A 23,750-nucleotide genomic window follows, 5' to 3' on the forward strand; every position below is an offset into this window, starting at 1 on the left:
CCGAGACTATACTGTGCGGAACCCTCGTTTCTCTAGTCCCTTCTCTGCTTCCTAGGTCCCTTCATTGGCTCCTCCCCCATAAGCCTTACTGGTCCAATCTCAGAACGCCCTCCTGGATACAGACCGCACCCCCTCGCCTCGACTCCGCCTCACCAGCCCGTAGCTTGGCCCAGGCGGTAGTTCGCGTTTTGAGCCGCTCGTGCCACCATAGCTGCTGCTGCTGCTGCCGCCGCGGAGCTGGAATCGCCGAGCGCGATGCCTGAGGGCGCTGTAAGCGGGGTGGCCCACGCTCCCTGGGGCTGGTGAGGCTGGGCCCGAGCGGGGGCGCTGGCGAGTAGCTTGGGCTGCTGAGGGAAGTGAAAGAAGGGTCCAGGTCTCCTGCGGAGGGCCAAGGGTCGGGGGTGGGGGAGGGAGGCTCCCGTGGTAGAACCGGTTGCCGGGCCACAGCGAGCCCCGCTGCGCCGAGTGTCACCGCGGCCGCCAGCTTAGGTGTCCAAAACCCCCGACGAGACTCCTCAGTGGCCTTGGCGGCCTCCTTCTTTAGATACTGCAGTTGCCATGGGAACAGTTGGGAATTAACGGGGACCAGACCAACGTCTAACCCTTGTAGGGCCAATCCCATCCCTCCCGCTAAACGCCTCAGGCAGGCGTGGGCCTGGCATTTCTTTGCAGTCCAGGCTACCCCCCACCCCTCTTTCTCATGGGTTTGTCCTTCAGATGTAAGAAACAGCGCAGTGCTTGAAGGCAGGTATGAGGAGGAGGGAGAGGGCAATACCTAGGCATAATAGCTGCAGACACGACTAGGCAGAAGGTAAGGTGGCCTCTGCCATCTCAGGTCAGTGGGAGGGCATACTGGAAGGACCTGTGGAGTGGAAAGGCAGTGCTGCTTTTGAGACAAGTCCCAAGATTGGGCCAGGAACTGTCCCCTGGGGCTCCTCATCATGATGGCTGTGGAAGGGTCAACCATTACCAGCCGGATCAAGAACCTACTGCGATCCCCATCCATCAAATTACGCAGGAGTAAGGCAGGAAACCGGCGAGAAGACCTCAGTTCCAAGGTGAGTCCTAGTATTGGAAGGCACTCCTTTCCACTCCTCCCCTCCACTGCTCCGTGTTCCTCTTTCACCTTCCTCTTTCTTAGGAAAGAGGAGAACTAGACATTCCTCTTGTCTCTAAAGGATCCAGTGTGCCCATTTCTGCCCCTCAAGAAAACAATAATTTAGTTTTAGGAGAAAGGAAAAAGAGTAGTAGCAGTGGGCATGCCGGGATTTCTCCATGAAGAGGAATAGGAGGAAGGCAACCTGAATTCAGTTGTGGCCTCACTACAAACTATGTCTGTGCTTGGGGAAGCCACTTCATAAGTGATGACTCAGTTTCCCTTCTTCAAAGAGGGTAGTGGGACCACATATTCTCTGAAGGGCTGAGATGTGACTAATGTAGCTGCAGGTGTTAGTGTCATAGCTGAGGTTATGCAAGACAGTAGCAGAATGAACACCTGGTTTGAGGAATTGGCTTGGTAAATGCTTTTGCCTGGGGTCAAAACAAATTTATTTGCCTTTTCTAGAAACCTAAATTAATTTAACTGGAGCCTCTTGGCTTCTTAGGAATGATAACATTAAAGGAGCCAGGTATCTGCCAGCAAAACAGACCTCCTGCTTTGTCCTTGAACATTGCCTATCCCATTCGCTCTCTGCCAAGAGTCACATCCCACCCTACTGCAGAGGTTCCCCAGAGGCCAAGTCCCTTTCCATCCCCTCATGTGTCTGAGTGTTGGCTTTATGCTTTCTTCAACTTTGTTGAGGCTCCACAACTTTGGGAATATAAAAGTAGACTAAATTCATTTAATCCCTGAAGGAATATGGGGCTTTGTTCCCACAGGATCAGATTAGACTTTTGTGTCATATTAGCCGATTATAAACAGTAGCCCTGTGTGGTACAGGATTGCTACAGGGAGAGGCATTTGAGACAAGCAGCATTTTATTGCCTTGCCTGTATCTCTTCAGAAATGAGTAAAGCCAATGAGGAATGATTTAGAGTGTTGATATACAACATGGCAGGATTGTGGGAGGACTTAGTTCAGATCTCTGTCCTTTAGCAGAATTGGATTTGGTCAGAAGGAGAACAGCTTTCCTGTATGTTTCAGCAGGATATTCAGTTTCAGTTGAACTTGGCCACAAGGTTCTACGGCAGTGGAGATAGTGACCTATATTAGGACTCTAATAGGAGTTCATTGTTCATATTCTCCAGAGGTAGGAGAATGTTCCTAGATCTTAGAAACTGTCTTAGATTTGACAGTGTTCACTCACTTATTATGTTGGATCATTCTTAATGCTGCAAGCTCTCTTATTCTTGGCTGATAACTTGACAGTGACTGCCATCATTAGAGCAGTCTTCTTATATCTTTGGCCTCTTTTTCTGACCAAGAATGGTATAGTTATTAGAAGTGTATGATGGGAGTTTGTTCTTTACTGTTAATACTTACTATAATTTTGATCTGGAATCCAGAAGGTACAGTCACCATTCTTTTAAACTTCCCGTATCACTCATCACTCATCACTGATGCATTCAACAAGTGTTTATTGTGTGCCTGTTATGGGTGGAATCAGTGATGAATAAAACATCCTTACCATCAAAGATCTTGTGACTAGGGACACCTGCATGGCTCAATATGTTAAGGGACTCTGTCTCAGTTTAGGTCTTTATATCAGGGTTGTGAGTTCAAGCCTCACATTGGGTTCTGCCCTGGGCGAGAAGCCTACTTAAAAAAAAAAAAATCAAAGAGCTTGTGACTAGTCAGACATACAAACAAATAATTACAACATTGTATGTTGAGTGCTGTCCTAGAAGGAAGCCTAAAGGTGTTAAGGGCAGCACAGGGCAGGGAACCTAAGTCAGCTTAGGGCAATTAGGAAAGACTTCACAGAGGTTGGGATGCTTGAACTGTGAGTCCTGAGGCAAGAGAGGAGGAGACACTCTCTAGGAAAAGAGTGAAAAAGAGTATCCCTGTGGCATCACCGTTAAACATCCCTGTTTCAAATAGGAATTCAGTGTTTCTAACTGCTTGAAGTAGCTTTGTTTGTCCTACAACTGTGAATGAAGAGAATACTTAGCTGAAGTTGAATGACTCTTGAATAGTCTGACAGAGCAAGAGTGCTTGTGTCTCTTTTTAGCACCCAAAAGTAGTTGCTGTCTTTGTGTGCCTAGGACCCAACAGATGCCCAACTGCCCCCCACTCCTTACTGAAGACTCTACCTAAGATGACTCTAAAAGCCTGCCCTGTAGCAGTCCATCTAGGGTCTTATGTATAAAGATTTGTGAGCTTCTCTAATGTTTGTTGGCTGTAGATAACCATGGTAGCACTCAGAAAGCTTGTGATTCACAGATAACTAACTCTGAAATAAAATCTGAAGACCGAAAGACATAAGCCTTTGAGCATGGGTGGTAGGGGGCAAAGAAGGTGGTGACAGAGGGCATTTATGGAGCTCTTACTTCAGATAGCCTGCTGCTGAGCAGCGCATACCTTGGGACCAATCTCTAATTGTTCTCTTATGTATGTCTTCCTTTCTTTTTTTCTTTGTTTAAAAATTTTTTTAATGTTTTATTTATTTTGAGACAGAGACAGAGCATGAGCAGGGGAGGGGCAAAGAGAGAGGGAAGCACAGAATCCAGAGGAGGCTCCAGGCTCCAGGCTCTGAGCTGTCAGCAAAGAGCCCAACACGAGTCTCAAACCCACGAACCATGAGATCATGACCTGAGCTGAAGTTGGGTGCATAACCAACTGAGCCACCAGGCGCCCCTCTCTCTCTTTTTTTTAAATGTTAATGTTTATTTATTTTTGAGAGAGAGAGGGAAAGAGAAACAGCACAGGAGCGGTCGAGGGACAGTGAGAGAGACACACACAGAATCTGAAGCAGGCTCCAGGCTCTGAGCTGTCACCACAGAACCCAAGGCAGGACCTGAACTCACAAACTGCGAGATCATGACCTGAGCCAAAGTCAGATGCTTAACCAACTGAGCCACCCAGGTGCCCCTGTATATGTTTATTTCTTATGGTCAAGGGTCTTGCTCTTTATTTCTTTTACATCACATTGTTTAGTATAGTGTAAGGTATGCAGTGAATACTGAATGAATACATGAATGAAAAGAGTTTAATGATGTCAAAGATAGTGGGGATAAACATAGAATTCTGAAAGAATAGGAAATAATCAGGAGGAGTTTTGTGGCCTCTTTAAAGAGAAATTGAAATTAGGAATAATAAAATGTTGAAAAACAAGTAGAATTGTAGCCTATTTAGGAGTGAAGAGCACAAATGAGAAGGGAAGTACATATATGCAGAAGGTAGTCCTCATGAAAGACTTTTTAATTCAGGAGAGACCTAGTTAAAAATATGGTTAAAATATGGTTAGAATCTGAAATGAAAACCAGTAGAAATGGGGGTTGAGAGTATTGATGGAGAAGTGGGTAATTGAGAGCTGGGATTTGTATTAAACTTTCTCTAAGGGAGGGAAGTCTGCAATGAGATAGAATTGGAGAAGAATAATTTGAGGTTTTATGCCAGATCTGCTAGGTCTTGTGAAGTGTAACTCAAAGTTATCAGTTGTAAACACCCTTCAACTTCAAATCCTGTCCATTTTTCAGGTCTGCCTTTGATCCCAGCTGAGGCTGTGTTTTCCTTAAGCCTGTGGGTGCTCTGAGTAGCTAGCCCTCCCCCATTTTTCTTAAAGTTTCCGGAAGATTTTTATGTGGAAGGGAGCCGGGTCATTTTTCTCTTTTAACAAAGGACAGAAATGGAATGAAGCCAAGCAGGCATGATTTCAGTTAGGGATACAAAAGGATTGCCTGTGCTGGAGAGTTGCTAGATTTTGAAGTAAGTGAAGGGGTTTTGAAATCCTCCTCCTCCTTAATTGCCATTTATCCAATCTGGGTTATGTGTTATTCCTTTGGAAACAATGGGCAAGATGACTTGCAGCTTCCTTCTGGTTCTCAGTTTTTATGGACACAGGTCTAATGCTTTCTCTACCTCACTTTTTTCCAAAATTTTCTTGTGTCTGGTTGTATGGTGGTGCTTGGAGCCTTTTCATATGTGGCTCTAAAGAGTTTGTGTAGGGGATTTTCATGGATGAGAAAAAACTGGCAATAATCTAATTTCTGCTATTGCTTGGTGTTTGAGTCCAGGTATTAGTACTGAGACTTTTAAAAATTCTTATTAAGTTTATTTATTTATTTATGATTTTTTAAAATATTTATTATTGAGATAGAGAGAAACAGAGCATGAACAGGGGGGCGTCCAAGAGAGAGGGAGACACAGAATCCTAAGCAGGCTCCTGGCTCTGAGCTGCCAGCACAGAACCCAATGCGAGGCTTGGACTCATGAACTGCAAAATTGTGACCTGAGCCGAAGTCGGCCACTCAATTGACTGAGCCATCCAGGCGCCCCTTAAGTTTATTTGTTTTGAGAGAGAGGGAGTGAACAGGGGATAAACAGAGAGAGAGGGAGGGAGAGAATCCTAAGCAGGCCCTGTGCTGTCAGTGCAGAACCTAACATGGGGCTTGATCTCATGATTGTGAAATTGTGACCTGAACCAAAATCAAAAGTCAGACGCTTAACCAACTGAGCCACCTAGGTGCCCCAGTCCTGAGACTCTTTCATTTGCCTCCTTGGTAGTGGGGAAGCATATTCATTTTCAAAGCATTCATGGATCATTGGTTCAAGCTTGGTGGGTCTCAACTTAGGGGAGGACTCAGGACAGCAGTGAGTTAGGATACTTGGCAGCATTTCAAAAATGCACATTCCTGGGCCCTATCCTAGCTATATGGAATCAGAAGCTCTGGGAATAGAGTTTAGTAGTTGTGGATACATTAAGTTCCACCAGAAGTCCACTGCTGGGTTATGAACCCCTGGCTTAAGTGCTGGGACCCTGACATCCGTTGGCTTCATACCCACGTCCTCATTGAGGCTTCTTGAGGGTATAGAAGGCTAGCCCAGTCAGTGCACTCTTTTCCTTGAATAGTTATCTCCACTGTGTCTTTTAGACTGATTGCTCTGTAAACTGTTTTGTCAGAGATAGATCTGAGTGAACTACCCTGTGGTACGGTCAGATATGAGGAACTGATAATTGCCTTACTAAGATAGATCAGCAGGAATTTCCTCTGTGGGCAGGAATAGGAAACTTTATGATAATATCCCTGAGTCCTGGCCAGTTTTTTATGTCACCATTCCACTACCCACTTCGCTTGGCACTCATAGGAACCCAGAGTATTTAGTGGTTAATACACACTCCCTGGGCTCCCCACCTACAATCAGATGACAAAGGGTAGAGAGGCCCTTGTGGGCAGGAGTCCTGCCCCTCACCTGCATTTGTGAATGATCTTGGGTAACTTCTTGCTGAACCTTCTATCCCTGATATATTCTTCAAGTAAGGCTTGTAAAGTGTCTTGAGATCCTCGAAACAGGTGGTGTACAATGAAAAGCATGAGGTGTTCTCCTAGTTTTGTGCCTTTGATCTCTGCTTCACTTCTCCTTCCGGTGCTTGCAGCTGCCCTCAGCGACTTCAAAGTGATTCTCACTGGCAAAAGAGGATTCTTCTCTCTCCAGCCCAGCTCTTCCTTTGCTGTCTAAAATAGCCCAGGCTCTACGTTGTCTTGCAAAGGCTTCCCTCATATACTCGGTCTCACTCATTTCAAAGTCTGATGGCGTTGGTGCTTTCCAAGTTTCCTTTCTCCCTCTCACTTGTATTTTAAGGCAAGTGTCCCTGTTGGATCAGTTTGAGTCACTGTATTATTTCCTGCCCATATTTTGAATGACTTTGGGGTCATTCGGATTTCTCTGCCTTCACTTCTCTCTTCTCTTTGTCACCTGTGTGGTTGCATTTCTTGAGTCATGAGAAAACATTGGTGGAAGTGAGCCTTAGTCTGACTTCTGTGACCTCTCTATCAACCCACTGCATCTAAAGTTGAGCTTGTGGCTGTCATCACTGCCCCTTTGTTTGGAAGACAGTCCAGGGCTTGAAATTTGGGACTCTGTTTATTCAAACTAAGCCTCTCTGGGAACATGGTCTGTTGCATTGCTGTTCTCAGAGTATCTGTTGGTTTTACTTTATGGACTGACTGCAGTGTTGGTTAGAAAACAAGCTACAGTGTTTTCAGTAGGATTTGTTGTATTATGGATCACATTCCCACTGCTACAAGCTAAGCCTCTCCTCTGGGCTCCATTGTTTATTGTGGGACAAGGCTAGGTTTTCTGTCAGCTTCCTTTTACAGCAGTTGTCAGTGGCGTTGTGCAATGACAGCTGCCCACCTGCTTGGATGTCTGCTCAGTCAAGTCTACATTATGGGTCTTACCTTAACTTCTGTTACCTCTTTAAATTAAAAGAAAGCTACGGTAGGGGAGGGCCAGAAGTAAAGTGAGTATTGCAGACAGATTGGGCAGTGTGGATCTTTATGGTTGGTATTTTTGAGTGTTCACATTTTCCACATCTTGGCTTCCTTCCTCCCAGCAGTTATATCAGCAAGTCTACAGTGCTTCTTAATTGGCTACAGCGTTCTCCTCTTGTTTTGAAGGGCACTTAGAGAAGACTGAGTTCACATCACAGTATGGCTGTCTCCTCTTAGACTTCTAGGGAGTAAATTCCACCTCCTCGCATTTTATCACAGAGAATGTTTGTAATGCTTTCTGTTGCTTCTCTAGTCTATAAAACAGTCTTTTTTTAGACTAGATTTCTAAGTTTATATACCTTCTATCTCTTCCTAAAACTGGAATGAAGCTGAAGATGTTTTTCCTTCCCTGCCCCTTCTTTCATAGCTGAGATTTAAATTTACTTAAGATCTTGGAACACTTAGTGAAACCAAATGGCTGATTTTTTTTTTTCACTGTGTCAAATTCTCTTTTGGAGGAATCTTGAGAAGGGAGTTTCTTAGTTTCTTCTGGATGTGAACTTTGCTTCTCATTCATGCTGAGCGCACTATAATTTCTGACTTCCCGTATGTCTCATCAGGCTTTGAGATTGATTTCCCTTTAGTGGTGCCTCTGCCATTTCCCCTTACACTCAGCCGATGCTGTTAAAGGTGCTGGCACTTCAAAAACAAAACACACTTTAAAAAATTATGAAATATAGCAGATACAGAAAAGTTTGTTAAGTATTATAACATTGTATGTAATTCTAACATAGTCCCCATGTAATCACCACCCAAAGTCAAGAAATGGGACGCTGCCAAGGTATTGGTAGTTTCTGAAGTATGTGATGAGGTTTTTGTGTTACGTGATTAATATGTTTCTTTTTTCATTTAAATCCCCAAGGACTTGATATTGCCTATTTGTTCTTTTAGTTTTCAAGTTTCTTCCCCCCCTCCCCAATCCATTATGGATTCATGCTATTCAACATTCTCAGGCAGTGTGCTTACTGGAACCACTTTTTCCAACTTCTGTTGTCAGTGCTTCCTGTGCTTATCTTTACTTTCCTAAAATCATACTAGAAATAATAATACTTGTAGTGGTAATAATGACTAACATTTATTGGCGTTTGCTATGTATATACTGTGCTAAGCGTTCAACATATATTATCTCATTCATGTTTTGCATCACCCTACTCTAAACATTGTTGCTGTTCCCATTTTGCAGGTGAGGAAACTGATGCTGAGAGGTTACATAGCCAGTAGGTGATGAGATTCAGACCTTGGCTATCCTAACTACAAAGCCTACACTTAATCTTTCTTCTTCTTCTTCTTCTTCTTCTTCTTTTGTTTTTTAAGTTTTATTATTTTGAGAGAGAGAGAGAGAGAGAGCGCGAACGAGCACATTTGCATGAGCGGGGGAGGGGCAGAGAGAGAGAGAATCCCAACAGGCTCTGCTTTGCCAGCGTGAAGCCCGATGTGGGGCTCTATCCTACGACTGTGAGACCCTGACCTGAGCCAAAATCAACAGTCAGATGCTCAACTGACTGAGCTACCCAGACACCCGGCCCACACTTAAACTTGATTCTGTTCTCCTCCCAGGGAGTCTTAATGTGCACAGTGTGACGCTGAGCACAAAAGTGTGCCCAATATTGCTATAACCAAGAGTGGCAACCTGCATTCAGCTTGGAAGAGGGCAGTACCTTAAAAAATATACTTTCCCCCCAATTTTCCCCATAAAAGTTGATTTAACAGATTCCCTAGACTGTTTCAGAGTCATCATTTGGTAACCCTCTTTTACTTCTACATACTTGCTTTTCATCCCACGCCAACTCCTGATTTCCACTTCTTGCCCTGTGGTACCACTAGGAACAGTTCAACTTGTGGTTCTGTGGGTATGTGAATGGCAAGTTGACAGGGTGCGTTTTGTGGCATCAGATGACCTTAAGCTGAAAGTAGTTGCTGTTTCTCTCTGGGGTTGGAGCGAGGTGCGGGAGTGAAGTGGAGACCAACAGATGGCTTGCTTGTTTAGGTATGTGGGATTCATGGCCCTCAAACCTGTTCTGCCCTTGGTTGGCAATTGATTGTGTAGCTCACACTCCTGATTACTTGCTAGTTCTACCTACCCCAAACCTCTCCATTTTTTCCTCTGTCCTCCACCTCTTTGTTATTTCTGTGCCAGTCCCTACTCACAACTGACCGTGTCTTTGAAGCTGTGGAGAATTGCTGAGTTAAAATGCCTGTGGGGAAAAAACTGGATCTAAAAATGCGCCTGCCAGAGCCTACGTGGATGATGCCACCTGGAGTTCAGTGAACATGAAAAAGAGCAAAATGAGGTCATTTGCCCACTTGACTCTGGTTGTTAGGCTCCAAGTTTGCTTAGTTCCTTGAGCAAGTGTCTTGCCTCACTTGATCTCAAATTTGTATTATTTTGATTTCTTGCCTCAAATAGACAGTGATGATAACATTATGGGTACAAAAAGCACAGGATCTTAATAAGTGCTTTCCTGCAGCTGCCCCCGTTAGTCCGAGGAGAGGAAGCCCCAAGCTAGGTGGACTGGGTGAAGGGCAGCCCACAAGCAGTTTGTGATCATGGGGGAGGAGCTCAGACCATGCTCAGAAATTCTGACCCTTGCCACCTCTCAACTGCTGTGTTGGAGAAAAGCAAGCAGCTGCTTGTCAGAACTACGCACGCAACAGGCAGGCTGTGGGCCTCCCTCTATTAGTTACCCTGATGCTCATTGGTCAGGTTCTATTTGGGAATGCACACAACATCTAAGATTGTTTTCATATGACATAGTAACCTGTTGCAGACTTTTCTAAACATGTCCTTTCTCCTTATAATGTCCTTCCTTCCCCAGGCTTTTTATAAAGCCCCCACAGCAGCTGTCTTAGATACTTTCCCTCATAGCAAACCCAGAACTGGCTAGTGAACAGGGTTTCTAAGAGTTAATGTGCAGACAGATTAGTGGGTAGAGGCAAGAGGCAGTGGTCTTGTTAAAATGCAGACTCAGATTCAGGCCTACCCTGGCGCGCTGCAGTTTTACCAGGCTCCCAGGTGATGCCCATGCCGCATTCCCTCGGGCCAGCCATTTATTGAGTAGTCAGGCGTATGTGTGCCTGTGTGAGGGAGGGAGTTGGCTTCCCTCTCATTTGTAAAGTTAGAATACTGATGGCTTCCTCCTTGGGCTGTTGTGAGGATTAAAGGAGATTTAATGAATGTGAAAGCACATTGTAAGGTCTAAATAAGTTTATAGCTGTTTAGGGGTTGCTAATATTATCAGGGTCCATAGATTTCTAGAATATTAAGGATTTTTTTTCTAATTTGCTGGCAAGATTTTATTCCTTCAAGTTTCCATTTGTGAGAAGTCCTTTTTTGCAGGTTCAGCCTCTCCTGTTCCAACATTTAATCATCCTCCCTGTGTAGCTTTTTATTGTGACCTATCTTCTTTTTCTTGCCAATATTCTAACTTGTATTAACAATCCTGACCAAAAGGAAGGCTTAGGAAATATTTTTTTATATGAACTACTGTGTAATTTATTATTTCAGGGCTATGAATATAAGTTTTGGGAACTAAAAAAGTCAAACCAGTAAACCGGGGGTGGATGGGGAGGGAAATCCTACTTTACCTAATTTACTGTGTCTGATTAGAAATCACTGGAGTGATGAGCATGTTTTTTAACAGCAATAGTTTATCTAAAGATAACTTTTTTCTTCTTTGGGGGCCAATTCATTTGTATTGAGAAATAATTCAGGAAATGAATTAGTCCTAGAGCTTCCTTTCAGACTAAGAATTTAAAGGCAAGGTGAAAAGTGTTAATTTTACAACCCATTGTTTTAAGTGTCTAATGTAGTAAGAGTGAAATATTCTCTTTAAATAATGTTTGCTTAAAGAAGATATCCATGAAGATGTGGGGAAACAAGTGCATTCATACCCTTACACAGTTGGTGAGAGCGTAGGAGAAGAGTTAATAGATTCATATCTTTTGATCTAGCAGTTATAATTCTGGGATCTCTTCTAGGGATCTGTTTTACGCAAATATTCATACCATACAAATGTGTATATAACCTGATTTTTTTTTTTTTGGTGTCATTTACAATAGTGAAATCTTTGAAAAAATCCAAGTAACCATCAATAAGGGATTGGGATAACATCCATAAAATGAAATACCTTGTCCTTTGCTGAAAAGAATGAGGTCAGTCTATATGTACTGATGTTACTGATGTGAAAGGGTATACAAGATATATTAAGTGACAAAAAGCAAATTGTATAACTGTTTTTTATGTTAATGACTATGTTTTTGTTAAAACATGTATGTTAGTATAAGCATAGAAAAATAAGTGAGGCTATAAATACCAAACTGTTGTTAATATTGGTTACCTCAGGGAGGGTTAATAAATTATGGTGGACATTCACGGTCTGCATTCCTATATTTCTGTAATTTTGGAAATTTTTACAATGAGTCTGTATTATTTTTGTAAGTAGAAAAAAACCCAATAAAGACAAAAATCCTCTAATTGAAACATGTGTATTTGATATTTAATTTAAAATTTTAAATTTAAAAATCTATGCTCATTTAAGTAGAAAATTGTGCACAAAACTGAAAAATATATGTGAAATAATAAACTTGGGGGGGAGTTTAGTAATAACAGGACATAAAAATGTTTTCTCACAAATTCATCATTAACTTGTTGAATTTGAAATAATTCATTGTATCTTCAGAAATATTTCCTTGGTTAGCTTTGGTAAATAAAATATTTTTTAATACTTTCTGAAGTATATGTGCTTTTTTTTTTTTAAAGTTTATTTATTATTGAGAGACAGAGAGAGACAGAGCATGAGCAGGAAAGAGACAGAGAGGGAGACACCAAATCTGAAGCAAGATCCAGGCTTTGAGCTGTCAGCACAGAGCCCGGTGTGGGGCTCGAACCCATGAACCACAAGATCATGACCTGAGCTGAAATTGGACGCTCAACCGACTGAGCCACCCAGGCACCCCGTATATGTGCTTTTTGAAGAGATTTTTTACACAAGTAGTCTAGAGAAACATAAGGAAGAAAAAGAGTTCATAATTTCCACATACAGAACAACTAATAGCTACATCCATTTCTGATTATAAAGGACAGGTAAAACTCTTTTAAAATAGTAATGTCACTTTTATTTAAAAAGTTATCTCTGATCTTTTTAGACTTAGTCTTTAATTTTAATTTAAGTCAGATTTGTGAAGAGCCATGCCGTGCGGGTATTTACTGAAGCCATGGACAAAATGGTTTTGTTTGTAATCATTTAAAGCACATGGATTATTCCATTCAGGCCTTCCCCAGTCTTTCTGGAAAGGTATCAAAACCTTGCTGCGTGCTCCACCTTCTAGGGCTGGCTGTGACAGATGGGGAATTCTCTAGGAGTTTAAAGAACTCACGGTGTAAGATGAATTGAAGAGTATTCACAAATATTTTTGAAGTGTTAAAAATAGACTCGACAAATACATAGTAAATACTGTGCACTGTGCTATAAGCATAGAGTTGTAGATACAGCCTCTGCCTCCCAGAAGACTGGTAGGAGGCAACAGATCTGTAAAGAGCTTCTGTACAAGGTACATACCATCTGAATGATGCAAATTAAGTGCTTCTGTAAGAGTACCAATGAGGGGGGAATCATCCTGGCCAGGGTGAGGGTGCAAAGAATCACAAAGGATGTGATATTTGAGCTAGTCCTTGAAAGGAAGGGTAGGATTTCAGTAGGGGGTGGTGGAAGGGAAGGGCATTCCTGGTAGACTAAGAATATAAACTAAAGCCCCAAAGCCCCTTTCCAGAATAATGAATAATTCAGATTGACAAATGCACATGATTCCTATAGGTGAGTAGTAGGAAATAGAAGAAAGGTGGGATCAATTGACAGAAATTGGTGGTTGCTAGGCTAAGACATTTATAATTTATTTAGTTGGCAGTAAGGGGCCACTGAAAGTTTTTGAGCAGGGGAGGGACATGATCGAGGCTCTGCTATAGCAGGATTATTCTGACAGGTGGAGGGAAGGGAGGACAGGGTCTACAGTAAGGAAATTGATCAGAAAACCATTGCTATATATAGGAATGTGGTGCTGAAAGCCTAATCCAGAGTGTTGGCATTTGGAATGGAAAGGAAGTGAGCGTTTTATAGAGAATAACATGTTGAAGAAACCTTTTTTCTTCCTAGGGGAGTCTCATGGCACAAGTTGGCATGATTACAGGGGTACCAAGATTTCTCCCCATTCTCCTTTTTGTCCCAGATTACAAGTGGAAAAATTACATTCACTTCGCACACTTAGTCCAGATAAGAAACGGTTAGTTTTCTCCCTGGTTACAAAGTTTGGAAACCACAAGATTAGGAAAACTCAGGTGTGTAGAGTTGGTGAATGAGGAGGGATGAGATCCTTCTTCGTGATCAGATTTTTAGCTCACAAAGCGTTGGTTATGGTTCTGGTCTTGCTGTAGAGAGAGGACTGACTCTAGAGAGAAAAAAAACTTTTTTCCCTTGTTCTGGTTGCTTAAATTGAGGTACCTCCTATCCTTGCTTTGCTTATAACTGGAAGAGAGAGAGAAACGCCTGCTCTGTACAAGGCACTGTGTGGTTAAAGCTGCTCTTTGTTGTTTTTTTTTTTAATTTTTAAAAATATTTATTTATTGTTGAGAGACAGAGACAGCGTGAGCAGGGGAGGGGCAGAGAGAGAGGGAGACAGAATCTGAAGCAGCCTTCAGGCTCTGAGCTAGCTGTCAGCACAGAGCCCAACGCGGGGCTCGAACCCATGAACCGTGAGATCATGACCTGAGCCGAAGTTGGACGCTCAACCAACTGAGCCACCCAGGTGCCCCTAATGCTGCTCTTTGGACTTGGGTGCATGATGATGGTTTTATTAAAACTGAGTGTTTTAGCAAGAGGCCCTGATTTCCAGAACTCTGATTTGAGGTCTGATACTGCCCTTACCTCATTCTCCATCTGCACACAAAATCAGATTCTGCTTTTTCTGATACTGTAATGTCCATTTCCTTGGAAGTGTCAGCTGTCCACGTTGACTCTAGGACCTAGTGCTGCCTGGACATTAGCAAGCTCTGACCAGGTGGGATGCTCTGAAATTGGATGACCTCTATTTCTTTTTCTCTGAAACCATTTAGTGAGGAGAGGTCAGAACCCATTTTTTAGATCCATTTCAGCTACTGATAAAACCTGATAATTAAAAAAAATTTTTTTGATGTTTATTTATTTTTGAGAGCACAAGCAGAGAAGGAGCAGAGAGAGAAGGAGACACAGAATCCAGGCTCCAGGCTCTGAGCTGTCAGCATGAGCCTGACGCAGGGCTCAGACTCATGAACTGTGAGATCATGACCTGAACCGAAGTCGGACACTCAACCAACTGAGCTGCCCAGGCACCCCAAGACCTGCTAATTTTTAGGGATGCCTGGTTAGCTTAGTCAGTAGAGCATGCAACTCTCAATCTCACGGTTGTGAATTCAAGCCCCACGTTGGGCATGGAGCCTACTTAAAAACGTATTTTTAAAAAATATGTTAAAAGTGGCAGGAGAGGACCCTATTGCCCTCTGAATCCTGTGCCCTTTGCCTTCTACCTTGCTTCTAAGACCTGTCCCTGATGCTTCCACAAAGGCATGGTGACTTCCCTATTTACTCTTTCACAGATTGCACCATTCTGGTGGTTTGGGAGAAACTGAACTTCCTTTTCAGGTCGCCAAAGTTTCTGGAACCAGGCAGACAGACCTAGATCTAAATCCTGGCTCTTGCACTCACTACTTACCTGATTTTTTATTCTATAAAATGGAGATAATACTAGTCCCTTATAAAGTTGTTAAGGGTCTGGGGTGGCTGGCTGAAGCATGTACCTCTTGATCTTGGAGTCGTGAGTTTAAGCCCCATGTTGGGCATAGAGCTGATTTAAAAGAAAAACAAACAAACAAAAACTTGTCAGCTGTTTAAATGAGATAATCTTGTAAAGTGCTTAGCACAGTTCTCGGCAGAGTAAACGTTCAGTGAAGGGTAGCTCTTATAGCTGTAGATCTTCTCTCTGCAGAAGACTGCTTAGACCCCATCAGTCTGGGTATTTCTTTTATTTTTATGTTTATTTATTTATTTTGAGAGGGAGGACACACGCGTGTGAGCACAAGTGAGCACCAGTGGGGGATGGGCAGAGAGAGAGTGAGAGAGAATCCCAGGCAGGCCCTGTGCTGACAGCGGATTGCTCTCACAAACCTGTGAAATCATGACCTGAGCTGAAATCAAGAGTTGGACACTTAATCGACTGAGCCACCAAAGTGCCCCTGGTCTGGATATTCTTGTGAATATACTCAGAATGTTGTACCCTCCTTAGTCCTGGGAGGAGCTAAAATTCAGAAATAAAAAGGCAAAATGCTTTAATATTTCCCTATCTGATTAATTATTAGAACCACCTGGAGAGCTTTAATATGCAGATTCTCAAACCCACCTCTACATCTATTGATTAAGAATCTTGTGGAGGCAAGGGATGGGGTAGGGCAGGGACTAATATCTGAAAAAACCCTGTTAAACACTATGAGTAATTCTATTGGTAGGCCAGGGTTGGGAACCTTTGTTCTCTAGTCTCCAGGAGTTTATAGCTAGAAGTCACCTCCTCTCTAGCAGTGGCAGATTTACCTTCCTAGAAGCTGAGGCTATTTTAATCCCAGCACCAGAGAATTGGCTCAGCTCCAACAAATGCTGAACTCTAAGCTTGGGAGCCTGGTTTTTCTGTCACACTGGAAGTTATTTGTTTCTGGAGCCTTCGTGGTACAGACAGTGGAACTATAAATCTGCCAGACAGGATAGAGACCAGGAGCAGAGTGAAGAGGCAAGATCTGTTCTACAGTCTTGGAGTGGCCATTATGTCCCTTCCTGCGTCTGACCAGATGGCACTTTGGACTCTGAAGGAGCAGGAGTGAGTGAGCTTGGGCATGATACCTGACTCTCCCCTCCCCCTCCCCAGGCCAGTGACTGGGTCTCCATCCAGCTGGCTAAGTCTCTGCACAAAGCTTGCTGGCCTTGGGCTTCCTCTGTGGCTTTTGCAGAAGCAGCAATTCTCAGAATCTGGTTGCGAATCTGCTTTGTGAGATTAGAGTGTAGTGTGTGGGCAAGAGACATGCTAGTTATTCTTAACCTGCAGGAAGGGAGGGAAAGGCAGACAGTGCTCTGCCATGGACAGATCTGTGCCATGCTTGTTTATAGAAAGAGCAAGCCCATGGTCTGGCTGGAATGACTGCTAACTCAGGTATTTATAACTTGTATTAGTGGGATTGAGAAGTGGAGAAAGAGAGAAGGGGGAAGAAATTGGTGGCAACAAAAACATGGCAACAGAAACAGAGATCGGCTTCCTTCCAGTTGCTGGGGTTTCATTACCAGTTTAAGGTCAGCTAAATCCAAGATGACCCTGGCCTTTTGTGACTCTGGCCTCTTAGTTTTCTTTCTCAAGGAAGCAGCTGCTGACTTGCCATCGAAATAGTGGCCTGTCACACTAAAAAAAGAAGAGCAAATCCAAACCAGTCATTAGCTCATGGGCTCAAGCAAGAAGACCTTCTCTAGCAGTGCCATTGTCTTGGCTCCATAGACTGGATCTTTCATTGACTGGTGCCTCTACTCTAGCTCTTATGGAATGATTGGATCTAGGGACGAGAGAGAGAGAGAGAGAGAGAGAGAGAGAGAGAGAGAGAGAGAGCGAGCGAGAGCGAGCGAGAGAGCGAGCAAGCATGAGCGCAGAAAAGCTTAGACAGCCCTGCCTAGGGTTCCTGGGATCTTGTATTTAGAGGTCTGGGCCTCTTGGGACCTTGTGCTGTGTGCCACTCATGTCACAGTGGCTCTGGACTCCCGAGAGTCCTTTTTTTTGCCTCTTTAACTTCTTTTTTGGCCCTTATATCAACTACCCCTCCTTTCTGGGAGTTCTCCCCTTCCCTGGCTTCCTGGGTCTCCTCCTTTCTTTCTAATTGCCCAGCATCTCTACTCTAAAAATAGGTGTTCTTTTCTCTTGTACTTTTAGTGGTGGTTTTCACCTCCATGTGAATATTTCTTAGATACCTATTTCTAGCCCAGACCTTTTCCCCAAGCATTTAATTCCATGTGTATATTGGTAAAGTGAATGTTTTGTGGTTCCTACTAAATGTTCCTGAGGTGTCTTAGATTTAGCACATCTAAAACAGACCTCATTGGCTCCCAACCTTCCTCCTTCATCTAGACCCAGGTCTGCTTTCTGATCCTGGCATTATTTCTTTTCATTTTCCCTATTTCTGAGGTTCAAAATTTGAGTCTTCTGTCTTCATCCTTCACAGTTGTGTGGTGGCAAGGCTTGCCAGTTCTGTTTGCTTTATTACTTTTGAATCCATCATGTCTTTTCTACTCTCACTATCTTCATGCTGGTCTAGATCCTTGTTACTTCTCACCTAAACTATTGTAACAGCCTTCTAATTGGGCTCCTTGCCTGTATTGTCTCATATACATCATCACCAAAGCATAGCTTTGATTGTATCTTCAGCTTGATACGCTTCAATGGCTTCCCAGAGCCAACTGATGACCTCATTTAGTTTGGCATTCAAGGCCTTTCCTGGTCTGGTTACAGTCTACATCTCCTGACTTATTCTCCTAACACAGTCTGCTTTCATCATTGCTTACCTGCTATTTCCTTCTATCAAACTTGTGTTCATGCAGCTTTTTCTGTGGAGAATTCTGTCTGTCTGTATTTCTACCTGTCAAGTTCCTACCCTCACTGCAAGCAAGGCTGAGGTCAAATACCATCTCAGCTGCCAAGAAAGCTTCCTTCTTTCCCTTCCCTAATCCTGTTCAGAAATCATTTCTCTTCCTCATGTTTGAGCACTTTATATCTTTCTTATGACACCTTTTTGCTTCATAATATTTATAAATATAATATAATATATATTATTCTTATGACTCAGATTGCTTTATAATATTTTCCCTAATGGATTTTGAGAGTAGAGGGTAGAGTCTGTATTCTTCATCTTAGGATCTCCTATAACATCGTAGTGATATTCAAACTTTTTTGAGAATGACCCACATTAAGAAATACATTTTTTGAGAGAGAGAGAGAGAGAGAGAGAGAGAGAGAGAGCGTGTGCATGAGCAGGGGAGAGAAACAGAGGGAGAGAGAGAGAATGTTAAGCAGGCTCCATGCTCAACATGGAGGCCAACTATCATGACCTGAGCCAAAATCATGAGTCTGATGCTTAACCAACTGAACTACCCAGGTGCCCCAAAAAATACATTTTATATTGTGACCCAGAACACACACACCCCTAAACAAAAGTTTCATGATCAGTACTTACCCTTACTACATGCAATGAGATCTATTTTGTGTTCTTTTCTGTTTATTCATTATGCACGAAATCAGTCAATTTTAAGTCCCATTAATAAGCTCCAAGTCTGCACGTTTGAAAATTCTATTCTACCTGGTCTGAGTGAGTTGTCCTGTCTGTTGCCCCTGAGCCACCTGTTTTTTCCATCTACTTTAATGAGAGCCAGAAGAGCACTTAAACAGTTGACTTTAGTCTTTCCTTCTCTCTTGGGAATAGGCTATTATGAAGTTATCCCTTTATCTCATTAAGTTGAGGGATAATTTCGCTTTCCTTTTTTCTCTCAGGAGGCTACAATACTGCCCTGCCTAGTACATGCTGGGAGTGGTGGGCATTCAAGCCCTCCTTTGCAGTCTATCTGTAGTAATTCTGCCTTCCTGCAGCCTTGCTTCTGGGGACAATGATACCCTGTCTCAGGTTGGTGTAGGCTTTCCTCCATCTCAACATTCTCCACCTGCTAAAGCAGAGGCTGGGTTGCACCTTGAGTATTTTCTCTGCTTCAAGGCTGTGTTTTGGATGTGGAGGAGATCACTGTAGAATGTGACATGGGCGCTCTCTTCTGAGTTTTTACTTGTGCATGAAGCAGTGTTCCTAGAACTGTGTGGCTGTACCAGGGTACCAGCTGCCTGGAATAGTTGTGTCCCAAGTCACTGGACATAATCAGTTATCTGGACTGGTGTGTCTTTTGGGCTGTTTCACTGGCATTTGGGCTGTGAGGGTTTATAGCTGAATTTCATGTTGGAACTTTGGGCCCCATCCCAGACTTTGAGGATAGCTATTTTCTCATAGGACTTCTTCCCTGCCTCTGTTTCCTAAGTGATGCTGAGACTGCAACTCTCACACCAGTGAACTTGCTTCCTTATGTGGAAGAATGCTATCGTATTCACGAGGGACTAGGTCATTGGTTCTTAAAGTATGGTCTAAAAACCCTTGGGGTCCCCTCTTAGGGGGTCTGTGGGATACCCCCTTTTCCAGTTACATATTCAAATGGGGCCAGATTTTCTTCATCTTCACCTAGAATAGCATATCACAACAGATTGAATGCAGATGTAGATAGGAGAATCCAGCTGTTTACTATTAAACCAGACGTTAAAGAGATTTGCAAAAATGTTAAATAGTGCCACTCTTCTCACTGAATTTCTTTTTGTTTTGGAAAATAGTGTTATTTATTTGTTTTAACATTTATTTATTTTTGAGACACAGAGAGACAGAGCACAAGAGGGGAAGGGGCAGAGAGAGGGAGACACAGACTCAGAAGCAGACTTCAGGCTCTGAGCTGTCATCACAGAACCCATTGTGAGGCTCAAATTCCTGAACTGTGAGATCATGACCTGAGCTGAGGTCAGACACTTAACCAACTGAGCCATCCAGGTGCCCCCAAAACAGAGTTATTTCTAATAAGAATATTGACGTGTATGTTTTAAAATATTTCCATTGTAATTTCTAAGATACTGATACAAACAAAAGCTCTTTGGGATCCTTGATAATTTCTAAGAGTATAAAGGAACCAAAGGGTATAAGAGACCAAAAAGTATGAAAATTGCCAGGCTATGTCATGCTGTGATGACAAAATCACCTCAAAATCTCCCTGACTTAACAGATATTTCCTTTCTTGCTCATGCTCATATTCAGTGTGGGTCAGCACAGGGGCTTTGTTCATTGAAGTCACTCCCAGGCTGAGGGGCCCTTGCTCATCACCTGCTGCCATGCTTAGTGAGGAGAAGGGAAACACACAGTGGTTCTTGAAAGCTTCCCCCAGGAGCAGCACATCAGAGAATCATAAAAATGTGCACTAGAAGCACTTCAGTGAGAAACCTAAAACAAACAAAAACTCATATTCTTGAGTTCTCTGTACCCGTTCCCCCAACATTGTTGGGTAAGTGTCAAAATGCCGTTGCTTAAGGATGAGGAGAGAAATCAAAGGTGTGAATTATAGAAGCATGTTGCTCATAAGGTCCTGAGCCCCATGCTATGTCCTAGGCCATATCTTTTCTCTCTTTTTAACATTTATCATGCAGGCCACCTGGGTGGCTCAGTTGGTTAAGTGTAAGACTTTGGCTTAAGTCATGATATTGTGGTTCATGGGTTTGAGCCTTGCATCAGGCTCTGTGCTGACAGCTCAGAGCCTGGAGTCTACTTCAGATTCTCTGTCTCCCTCTCTCCCTGCCCTGCTCTCCCCCCTGAAAAAAAATGAATAAACATTTAAAAAAGACTCCTTAAAAATTACTATGCAATATATAAGACATACAATAAAGACATGGAATAATAGAATGAACAACTGTGTGCCCACCATAAGCTTGAGAAACAAAATATTGCCTGTACCATTAAGCTCCCTTTGTGCTCATCCTCATCTGAATAGTTAGCCAGACAGTAAGTATGTGGACAGAAGTATAATCAGTGTTGGGTCTCCGCCTGAATCTAAGTGCTATGAAGAAGATAAAATAGGGTAAGTTAGGTATAGAGTGATAACAATAAAGCTAGTTTGGAAAGTCTTCTCTGAGGAGGAGACCTTTGAGCAAAGACCTGAGTGAATTAGCTATGTGCATAGCTAAGGGAAGAGCATTTTAATTGAGGGACTAGCATACACAGGACCTGAAGCTAGAATCTGCTTGAGGTGCTCGAGGCAGCCAGGGTGGCTGAGGTAAAGGAAGAGGGGGAGAGTGTAGGAAATGAAGTCAGACAGGGAGACAGAGGCCACATGATTTAAAGTATTATACACAGGGCACAAGTATTTGAATTTGAACTTAAGGATGAGAAGTTCATGGGCTTTGAGCTGAGTCATGACATGATCTCATATATTTGAAAAGAATCGCTGTGGCCTGCCATGCTGAGAAGAAGACTCCAGGGGACAAGGCCTGACGTGGAGAAGACACATGGAAATTATAGTCGTAGTCCAAGTGAGAGATAATAGTGACCTGAACTTGGTGGTGTGTTGTTGAATGTTTATAGGCTCTCTGAGCGGACAAAAAAGAGCCCTGATTTGTAGCATTTGCTGATTTTCATGGTGTAAATACTCCCACTGTGGTGATTTCAAGCTATCAATGAGCCACCACTGAAGGAGGAGGTGGGAAAGGAAGTGCACCATCAGCTGTCGTGAGCCAGTGGAAGCTGCCTTGAACTTGGGTGTGGTTAGTTGGTGGTGTGTTTGCAGGGGGCGCTCAGGCCTGGCTCCTTTTTTATGGCAGATGGGAGCTGCGCCACCTTTCTGGAAGGAGAGGATATGGAGGTTATGACAGGGAGACAGTCCATTTATAACTTCCATCGTGCTGGGGCCTTTCAAAATAAGCCTGGATGCTGGAGGCCCTGCAGGAGTTTGGACTCTCTGAAATCCTTTGATAGTGGAATTCAGCCCAAAACCTCCCTGCAAACAGGAAGCTGGTTTGAGTTAGAACATAAAATAAAAACCAGCTGATGCCCCTGAATGTTTTTCCCCTGCTCCTCCCATTCCACAGAGCCAAAGGAAACTGCCTTTTTGTTTTTGGAAAGTTGTTCACAAAGTCAGAAAAAGCCAAAAACCATAAATCCTTTGAAAATAAGCCAAGTTTTGAGCCCAGGCAAACTCCTGCCCATGGGGTTTCCTAGCCCGGATGTCTGTCCCACTGCCAGGAGTCCTAGGAGGGAAGTGCCTGAGGAACACAAAGTTGCCAGAGATCAGAGCCTGGAGCCCAGGAGCAGCGGGAAAAGATGGTCTGTAGCAGGGTTTCCCCAATTGGAGCTTCCAGCCATTTGTAGGTCATGAAATCAGTAAAGTGGGCCATGACCAGAGTAATTTTTTAACGAAATACAATGTAATAGAAAATAGAGTATATCACATGCAATAAGTATTATTTTGTGAAACTTTGATTTCATTTTTATGCACAGGCACACATGTACATGTATCTGTATATGGGGCCATAACATAAACTGTCTGTCTTACTGTGTCTCGTGGCCAAAAATGTTTGACCAACACTGATCTTACATCTCCTTCCTGCTTTAGCTTGTTGTTGAAAAGTCTAAGTTAGTTTCAGAATGAACCTTCTGTGGAGCTGGATCATCTGCCCACAAAACACCTACCCAAATTCCTGTCAGAGGGAAGGAAAGCTGAGAACCAGCAGACTGGTCTGATTCTTTGGGACCAAAGCTGAGGCATAAAGGAGGGCTTGATGCAAATTTGGATCCAAAGGATTTGCCTGAAATGATTTACTGGAAGAGAATAGGAGTTGAGCAGCCTTTTAGCTCACTGCATGTGATTCTGTGACCTTTCCCATCTATGTGGGTAATGCTGGCCTTAGGTTCCTCTCTCCCTTCTCTTCTCTCTCTCTCATAAGCAGTTGGTACAGCAGGAATGTCCCTGAGCACCCCTCCCTCTGGGTTAGCTGGAGGCACAGTGCCAGGATGGAGAGTGGTACGCTGAGCTGAGTGTCCCCTGGACTTCCCCGGGGGTATTTGGGCTCTCCAGTTAGTCTGCCTTTCAGACTGCTCAGGCCTTTCAGAAGGGTGACTGGGTGCCAGGGCACCCTGAAGCTGAGAAAAAGTGAGGAAGGAAGTGTAAGTTAGGGCGAACGACCAAGAACACAGAGAGTAGGGACAGTCAATTTATCCCACCCTAGGTTTCATGTCTCAGGTAGGCCCAGGGTAACTGGCCACGTCTGGTGCTTGCCAGGTGGCTGTGGGTTGATATGGCGCCCTGGGAATAAACTGTCTCTGTCAGTGAGTAGACACGTCTTGAAATTGCTGGTCCACATCCACAGGAAGCACAGAGGTCTCTTGGGGACCTTCCTGGGGAATAGGTTTTAACTATGATGTCCTAGGAGACTTATTTTGGTCTTTGGCCACCATAGGGCTTTTCTTTCCAAGTCAAACTAAAATGGTCCTTGGAGATAAGAATTTAAACCATACCTATAGAAGGACTTTGAATTCTCCAGCTGGGACAATAAGAGAGGAGGAGGGATCCTAAAACCACCCTGATTGATTCTGGGTTTCCTCTCTCTAGAAACTGGCCTGGACTAGGAGTAGACCAGCCTGTTGC

The 23,750-nt window shown here is 43.4% G+C and overlaps 1 protein-coding gene across 4 annotated transcripts in view; it reads left to right on the forward strand.

The window, feature by feature from the left end:
- The first annotated feature begins 195 nt into the window (after positions 1-195).
- MAPKBP1 (mitogen-activated protein kinase binding protein 1) overlaps positions 196-23,750 on the forward strand; it is a 52,155-nt gene continuing 28,600 nt past the window's right edge. For 2 of the 4 annotated variants that reach the window (XM_029951034.1, XM_029951037.1), the window contains exon 1: positions 196-1,058. In XM_029951034.1, the coding sequence (XP_029806894.1) occupies positions 942-1,058 (117 nt within the window). In that variant the 5' untranslated portion in view covers positions 196-941. The remainder of the gene's footprint in view (positions 1,059-23,750) is intronic. The other 2 variants (XM_029951036.1, XM_029951035.1) reach the window with 2 other exon arrangements.

Source organism: Suricata suricatta, chromosome 9 (assembly GCF_006229205.1).
Source record: "Suricata suricatta isolate VVHF042 chromosome 9, meerkat_22Aug2017_6uvM2_HiC, whole genome shotgun sequence".
Lineage (NCBI taxonomy): Eukaryota > Metazoa > Chordata > Mammalia > Carnivora > Herpestidae > Suricata > Suricata suricatta.